Genomic DNA, 8707 nt, shown 5'->3' on the forward strand with positions numbered 1-8707 from the left:
TAGTCTATCTGTATCTAGTCTGTCCAGTCTGGGATTTGGACCGTCAACCTTCCAGTCACAAACTCTCTTCTCTCATCTTTATCTTCAACCTGCTCTCTTTACCTTCATGTCTAAACCTGGCTTTACACTTCTGTCATTTAAAGCAGCAGCAGTTTGTCTGTAAATGCAGCCCCCCCCCCCACCCCCACCCCCCCCCCCACCCACCCACCCCCCCCGCCAACCCCTCCCCCGCCCTGCACATGAGCGCTCCTGTAACAATGGCGGCTGCTAAACCTGCACAGTGCTCAGAACGCATGAGTGCATGTGAATGTGCAGTTATGTAAGATCTCCTGCATCTTTTATTGCAGGAAGGCTTTTCCGTGTCAGTGGATATCTGAGTATAGATGTGTTTAATGTGCTTAATGTGTTTAATGTGTGTAATGTGTGTAATGTGCGTGTGCGTTTCTGTCCTTCTGTTTGTGATTCTCATTCTGTGGGTGGTTCAGCTGCAGGATGGTCGACTGATCAGACCGTCCTGTAATGGAAACTGCTGGGATCATCATTTGTTTCCCTGTAGTAGAAGTAACCTGCTGCTCAGTCAGACAGGAGATTCTGTTAACTGTTTATTAGAGACAACAGGGAGACTCAGTCACAGGGAAACCAATCAATCAATCAATCAATTACAGGAATCAAGGGTTCCTGTAAACAGATAACCAGAGTAAAACCTCAACCAGAGTGCAGACAGCAGCCTGGATCTACATGTATTCAGTGTTTTTGATCTGTCTTTCTGTGCGTTCAAGTGCTGCTGGGAAAATCCGACATCTGAGACTTCCCAGTCGGCTGCTGAGTCGCATTCATGTGATATTTTGTCTGAAAATCAAACCAGAGGGATTTCACAAAGCAGGATTAGTCAGTTTGCTAGCTAACTAGCTATATCTTCTGAAATGTTGTTTATTATTAGCATTCATCAACATGCATGACTGAAGCATATTCCTAAACCTAATATTCAAGTTTTGTTTTTTCAAATTAAAATCAGTATCATTGAGTTATAGCAGAATATTTTTCACAGTTTTCTGGCTAACTTTCTAATCCTGCAGGTTAACAAGTTAATTAGACAAACTTCATTCAGACAAATGTGAGGTTAGTTTGTCTAACAACAAACTTGCAATAAAGGAGCATCTGTGTGTTTTCTTACTGCTGACAGACACAAAACATAATATTTGTTTCTCTCCTTGTTCAGAAGGTAAAGGTCAACAAGTTTCTGAGTTTCTGACTTAATGATCCGACTTTGCAGAGCGTTCATGTGAGATTTCCAAGTAGGAAATGTGTTTGTCTGATATATCTGATAGCACATGAACGCACAGTTTGTCTAAATCTGCCTGTCTCATGGTTGTTGTTGTTGTTGTTGTTGTTGTTGTTTTCCTGCGGGGGGGCAGTGTTCCTGCGGAGCCACAAGAGTCTGGAGTCGGTGGATCCTCAGTTCACCATGAGGAGGAAGATGGAGCAGCTGAGAGAAGAGCTGGAGCTGATGGAGCAACTCCGAGACGTGAGACACTCCGTTCGTTGACTGTGTGTGTGTGTGTGTGTGTGTGTGTCAGGGTGTCTGTGGGACCTTTATAAAGTCTGAAAAAGTCTCAGATTGTCTAATATTTAAGGCGTTGAAAAGTGTTGAAGTGTAGAATGTGCTCCTCCCTCCGCAGAGCATAGAGAGCAGGCTGAAGGTGGCGCTCCCTGAAGACCTCGGCTCCTCCCTGATGGACGGGGTCGTGCTCTGCCACCTGGCCAATCACATCCGCCCGCGCTCCGTCGGCAGCATCCACGTCCCCTCGCCCGCCGTGGTGCGTCTGACCCCCCCCCACACACACACACACACACACACAGCTTGTTAAATCTCTGTGTGCCTCTGGTAGAGTCTTGGGTTGTGTCTCTTCCTCCATGATAAAACCCCCAAATCAGTGATTCTGTGATCTGTTGTTTCTCTCTCCATTCACTGCCATCGTCTGGAGGAACAGTCTGAAAATCACTTCTAGCACATAAAGGAACGCCGACAAAGCAGATTCTGACTATATATAAAAAACTAGTCTCACTTTTTTTCACCTATTTACAATTATTAGTAATCGTATTATTTTCTTTGTTTTCCTCCGTCCGGATTTCGGTGTTCCACTTGTTCAGACTGAAAGGTTTAATAAACATAAAGAAAGAGATTCACTTCAAAACAATTCAGTAGCAGGACTAGTTATTTATATATATTGTGTGTGTGTGTGTGTGTGTGTGTGTGTGTGTGCCTCTCCTCCAGCCTAAACTCAGCATGGCCAAGTGTCGGAGAAATGTGGAGAACTTCCTGGACGCCTGCAGGAAGATGGGCGTCCCAGAGGTAAGACACGCCCCACCCCCCTCCACAACAACCCCCCCCTTTTACCCTTTAGAGCTTCTAGTAATACAGTTAAGTTGCCATACACAGTACACACTGAACTGGGGGTCGATTTCCAATTTCTAATGATTTCTTCCAGTATCCTCTAAGAAATTCCCTTCTTAGATTAGGAGTAAATACAAGGAATCTGGTCTTTACTCTGTTTGTTGTTTTTTTTACTCTTTATTTATTGAGGGAGATTCTTCAAGTAGGGATTTGAACTGGCAACCTCCCAGTCACTAAACCGCCCCCAGTTCAGAGCAACTTCACCCCCCCTGCTACTGGTTCCAGATCAGCTGAAATGTGACGTAGTTAAAGTTGATCCTGAGTCTTCCACCTGGTCTGAATGTGCTTCAGTTGGCTGGTTGTGGATCAGAGGTGAAGCCGGTGTAGAAACTCCTCATCAGTGTCTTGCAAAAAAAAAAACCTTCTGTCTCCCAAACATCAGCTTTTCAGTTTCACTTTGATGAACATTTAATTTAACTTCTTATGGTCAGTGGTTTGTCTTGGTCCGAGGATCAAGGAGAACATTCCTCTGTGGTGAGATACAAGCTGAAAGTGAGAGGGTTTTTGCAGGACACTAATGATATTCACTAGTATGTAAATTAGCAGTGGGAGCAACAACAGCAAAGCACTGGAGCTGGGATGAACGCTGGAGATTTAATATTTTCTACATCAGAGGTTCTCAACCTTTTTTTTTGGCCAAAACAAAACAAAAACAATATCTGCTCACATCCCTGTGTGATGCCAAATGATGATGATTATTTTCTGTTTTCAGACTCATTTGCTTGATTATTTAAAAGAAGCCTAGACGCTGTCACAAGAAAAAACACATTTATCTCAAGGATAAAAAAAAAAAAATTCAGAAATTTGCATATTAGAAATAGATTTAGAAAATCATCTCATGACCGCCTGGGAGGTTTTCAGAACCACAGCAGTATAGCATTTATAAGTCAATACAACAAATTAAATACTTTCAATATTTAAATATTTTTAAGAGTCCTTCCACTTTAAGACCTGAACCCCTCCAGCCTCGTCCCAGAACCTCTGCCCCCCCCCCCCCCCCCCCCCCCCCTTTAAACAGCAGTCATTATGTTAAAGCATTAAACTCTGATGCATCATCGCTGTCATCATCGCTGCCTCTGGCTTTGAGCTTCCTCCATGCCTCATGAAGCGACCTTTGACCTTTGGCCTGTGGATTGTAACCCGGCTCCTTTTAGTCTGAAAGTGAGCCGACTGATCTGCTGACTTAGTTTAGTGTGTGTGTGTGTGTGTGTGTGTGTGTCATCATAGAAGTGGACCCATCTTGCATACATTCTGAATATCTGTGTGTGGGAGTGTGTGTGTGCATGTATGTTTTCTTTTCTGCCTGTAACAGAGAGATCCACCTCTGCACAGTTTTAAATAGCGTATCATAAATCAGCGGTCTTAATATTTACAGTAGAAGTATAATTAGAGCGTGGTGAGTCACTGCAGGGTGAAGCAGCTCCGCCTCTCTGTCCAGACCAGAGAAGCTTCAGAGAACTCAGCGGTACAAGTTCCACTTTATGTGTTTATCCACTCAGACTTCATGCAGAAGTTCACTGGCAACGTCTGTAAACTAGCAAACACCACACACACACACACACACACACACACAGGATCTGACCTGGTTATCACTGTGGTTTCTGTCATAGCTTGAGGTTTCTTTGTAACTTTCGTACTTTATATGGATAGATTTTACACTAAAGGTTTTTTTTTACACTGTTTTTTACAGTGTATTTTACATTGTACTTTATTTAAAATCACAAAGAGATATTGTCATTGGCTTGGTACTTTAAATCTGATGTTTAATTTTATTTTAATTTTATTTTGTAATTTTTACAGTACTTTTTTTTGTTTAGGTTTGATTAATTTAGATTAGTAAATGTCAGTGTCAGTTCAGTTCAGTTTTTTTTTAGTTTTTTTTTTACCTTACCTTTACTCTACTTTGTAAAACATCAAAAATCTACATGTACCTTGAAATGATCAAGGATAACAAAAGCTGTCTGTGGTCCTTGGTCTGATGTGACATCATCACTGTGTTAGAGCTGATCAACTTTATCTGAGTGAACTTGGACTCCATCGCTGCTGCTTGCTGCTCTGAGCCTGTCTGTGCTAACCAGCTGCAGCCTGTTCTGCACCGACTGCACTGGCAAAGCTTCTGCAAGCTAACGTGCTAACAGCTTCTGCAAGCTAACGTGCTAACAGCTTCTGCAAGCTAACGTGCTAACAGCTTCTGCAAGCTAACAGGCCGGCTGACCGCACTGGCACTCCCATCAGCCACTGCTCTGCTCCCTTCACACCTCAGCATGGGCTGCTTCCTGAGAGAGAGAGGCAGCCATGACAGGGTCGAGGTTCAGCTCCCTGTGTAGCGTTATGGAACTGTACGGCACTCTGGATAACAGGAGATAAACCACAGTAAACTGCCTGACTCTCTTCAACAAGGCACAGCACTCTGAATCTGTTGGTGTTGGGTGAAAACTTTGTATCTCCTAACTGTCAACTAAGAAAAACAGCCTCGTTGTTACCAGGCATTTTTGAGTTTATCTAATTGGTTGGCGTTTTATAAACGCAGGGGAGGAGCATGAGATCCTTCAGTGGAAGTTAGAGAAAACTAAACCCTGAATCACTTTTGTGGGTTTGCTGCCATTCAATGATTAAAAGCATTATTGCAATGGCCATCTGCTATTGGCTGATCTTTGGTACCAGGTGATGTCACCTTCTATAGAGTACAACAGGTGGTGACATCACCTGGCGCCACAGATCAGCCAATAGCAGATGGCAATTGTAATAGCACACTTTTAACCACTAGATGGCAGCAAACCCTCAAAAGTGGTCCAGGGTTTAGTTACTCGTTAAAATTCTTTTAAAACAGGGTTACAGGGTTTTCACCCGACAGCGACCACGTGAAGTCCGTATGAAGTTTAGTATACTGCGGTCGCTCAGTTGGTAGACACTAAAACTACTAGGTTCAGAGTTTCCAGTCTCTGTGTGGCTTAAAGGCACTTTGGATAAAAGCATCCGCTAACTGGCATAGATAGAGATGGATAGAGGGATGGATACAGTGAAAAAGCAGAGGTAAAGTAGAGGTAAAGAAGAGGCAGAGGTAAAGTAGAGGTAAAGTAGAGGTAAAGTAGAGGTAAAGTAGAGGTAAAGCAGAGGTAAAGCAGAGGTAAAGCAGAGGTAAAGTAGAGGTAAAGTAGTGGTAGAGGTAAAGTAGAGGTAAAGTAGAGGTAAAGCAGAGGTAAAGTAGAGGTAAAGCAGAGGTAAAGTAGAGGTAAAGCAGAGGTAAAGTAGAGGTAAAGTAGAGGTAAAGTAGAGGTAAAGCAGAGGTAAAGTAGAGGTAAAGCAGAGGTAAAGCAGAGGTAAAGTAGAGGTAAAGTAGTGGTAGAGGTAAAGTAGAGGTAAAGCAGAGGTAAAGTAGAGGTAAAGTAGAGGTAAAGCAGAGGTAAAGCAGAGGTAAAGCAGAGGTAAAGCAGAGGTAAAGCAGAGGTGAAGTAGAGGTAAAGTAGAGGTAAAGCAGAGGTAAAGTAGAGGTAAAGCAGAGGTAAAGTAGAGGTAAAGCAGAGGTAAAGTAGAGGTAAAGTAGAGGTAAAGCAGAGGTAAAGCAGAGGTAAAGCAGAGGTAAAGCAGAGGTAAAGCAGAGGTAAAGTAGAGGTAAAGTAGAGGTAAAGCAGAGGTAAAGTAGAGGTAAAGCAGAGGTAAAGTAGAGGTAAAGCAGAGGTAAAGTAGAGGTAAAGCAGAGGTAAAGCAGAGGTAAAGTAGAGGTAAAGCAGAGGTAAAGCAGAGGTAAAGCAGAGGTAAAGCAGAGGTAATGTAGAGGTAAAGTAGAGGTAAAGTAGAGGTAAAGTAGAGGTAAAGTAGAGGTAAAGCAGAGGTAAAGTAGAGGTAAAGCTGAGGTAAAGCAGAGGTAAAGTAGAGGTAAAGCAGAGGTAAAGTAGAGGTAAAGCAGAGGTAAAGCAGAGGTAAAGCAGAGGTAAAGTAGAGGTAAAGTAGAGGTAAAGCAGAGGTAAAGTAGAGGTAAAGCAGAGGTAAAGTAGAGGTAAAGCAGAGGTAAAGCAGAGGTAAAGCAGAGGTAAAGTAGAGGTAAAGTAGAGGTAAAGCAGAGGTAAAGTAGAGGTAAAGCAGAGGTAAAGCAGAGGTAAAGCAGAGGTAAAGTAGAGGTAAAGTAGAGGTAAAGCAGAGGTAAAGTAGAGGTAAAGCAGAGGTAAAGCAGAGGTAAAGCAGAGGTAAAGCAGAGGTAATGTAGAGGTAAAGCAGAGGTAAAGCAGAGGTAAAGCAGAGGTAAAGTAGAGGTAAAGTAGAGGTAAAGCAGAGGTAAAGTAGAGGTAAAGCAGAGGTAAAGCAGAGGTAAAGTAGAGGTAAAGTAGAGGTAAAGTAGAGGTAAAGTAGAGGTAAAGCAGAGGTAAAGTAGAGGTAAAGTAGAGGTAAAGCAGAGGTAAAGTAGTGGGAAGAAATGTATGGCGACTTCTAAGAAGCATAAGAAAGAGTGGGTCCCGTCTCTCTCCATCCTCTCAGTAAGCATCCCTGCTGGTTGCCATGGTAACTCACACCTGCCCCGCCCCGCCTCCCGCTCACATGGACACTCTGTCTGTGACCCTTGACCTCTGTGCCCATTGGTTAACCTCCTGCCTTCTCTTTTTCTCTCTGTTTTTTTCCGGCTGGATCGCACCACGTCTTTCTCCTCTTCTTCGTTGGTGTTCTTCCTTTCATTTGCACTCCAATTCCAATTTTTTTCCATTTATTTTCATTTTCCTTCTTATTTTTTTGTCACTTTTCATATTTCTATCTGTTCTCGATCTCCTCTGGATCATCTTTAACTCCCTCTGTGCTTTTTGGTTTCCTGGTTTGTTTACCTCTGTCTGTTCCCTTCCTTCTTCTTCTCTGGTTCTGTCATCACATCATGACACACTTCCTCCCTCGCTCTAATCCTCTTCTTCTTCGATTTCCTCTCTCATGATTTTGTTCCGTCTGCTGTCTCTTTTGTCGTCTATTTTTCCCTCTTTCTCCCCTTAACTTCATCCCTCTCTTCTACTCATCTCCCACCATTTCCTCTTCCTCTCCTCCCTTCCTCTGCTTTTCTGTTCCTCCTTGTCATCCTTTCTTGGTAAATATTTCCCCTGTTTCCCCTTTCCTTTTCTTTCCTTCTCTCCTCCTTCTTTCCCTCCCTTGTTCTCCTGTTCCATCCTCCTTCCCTCCCTCTATCGCTCGCTCCCTCCCTCGTTCCCTCTTCTGTTGCCACCTCCCTCCCTCCCTCGTTCCCTTGTCTCCTCCTTCCTTCCCTCCCTCCTCCCTCTCTCCCTCATTCCCTTCTTCCCTCCTCCTTCCTTCCCTCATCATTCCCTCCTCCTTCTCTCCATCCCTTCCTTGTTCCCTTCCTCCTCCCTCTCTCCCTCATTCCCTTCTTCCCTCCTCCTTCCTTCCCTCATCATTCCCTCCTCCTTCTCTCCATCCCTCCGTTGTTCCCTCCTTCCCTCCTCTTTTCTTCCTTCCCTCCCTCGTTCTCTTCATCCCTCCTCCTTCCTTCACTCCTCCCTTCCCTCCCTTGTTCTCTCCTCCTTCCTTTCCTCCCTCCCCCTTTCCCTTGTTCCATCCTCCTTTCCTTCCTTGTTCCCCCTTCCTTCCCTCCTTATCTCCTTCCTCCCTCCCTATCCTTCCTTCCCTCCTCGGCTCCTCACTCCTTCTCTCCCTCCCTCCTTCCTTCCCTCCTGCCCTACCTTGTTATCTCCTTCCCTTCCTCCTTCCCTCCCTCGTTCCCTCACTCCCTCCCTCATGGGGGCGCCAGTCTTCTCTCTGTTCGCCGTATGACATCATCCAGTGCCGCCTGCGGCCGGTTCGCGCCTCGGTTCGGGCGCTGGTCGCCTTGGAAACGCCCCCTCCAGACAGGAAGCGGGAAGAGGCGAGCCCAACTCCGAGCCCCGCCTCCGGGGCGTCAGAGGCTCCCTCATTGGTCACTGCCACCACTCAAACCCCGCCTCCGGCCTGGCAAATCTGGGACCTGATTGGCTCAAGCCTGGTGCACATCTTCTGCCTACTTCTGCTGTTCGTGGCCTACAGCTGGAGCGAGCTGACGTAACTGAAGCAACGGCGTCCTGTCAATCACCTGCCAGCCCCGCCCCCCTTTCTGCAGGCTCCTCCTTCCTATTCTGCACTTATGCTGCATTCATGTCACGTGGGAAAAAACCAACAGAAAGCCATGATTGTAGTTTTAGTTTTCATGATTAGTAGTTTTCGTTACTTCTGATCATTAACAAACATGACAAACAAAAACTCAAAAAGTAGTTGTGTCCTGCTATC

At 44.8% G+C, this 8707-nt stretch overlaps 1 protein-coding gene across 1 annotated transcript in view; it reads left to right on the top strand.

Moving 5' to 3' along the window:
* The window catches only part of lrch1 (leucine-rich repeats and calponin homology (CH) domain containing 1), an 85806-nt gene extending 77320 nt beyond the window's left edge, over positions 1-8486 (top strand). The window contains exons 17-20 of the mRNA XM_078286006.1: positions 1416-1525; positions 1680-1817; positions 2276-2353; positions 8196-8486. Coding sequence (XP_078142132.1) covers positions 1416-1525; positions 1680-1817; positions 2276-2353; positions 8196-8486 — 617 coding nt within the window. The remainder of the gene's footprint in view (positions 1-1415; positions 1526-1679; positions 1818-2275; positions 2354-8195) is intronic.
* The last annotated feature ends 221 nt before the right edge of the window (positions 8487-8707 follow it).

Source organism: Centroberyx gerrardi, chromosome 10 (assembly GCF_048128805.1).
Source record: "Centroberyx gerrardi isolate f3 chromosome 10, fCenGer3.hap1.cur.20231027, whole genome shotgun sequence".
Taxonomy (NCBI): domain Eukaryota; kingdom Metazoa; phylum Chordata; class Actinopteri; order Beryciformes; family Berycidae; genus Centroberyx; species Centroberyx gerrardi.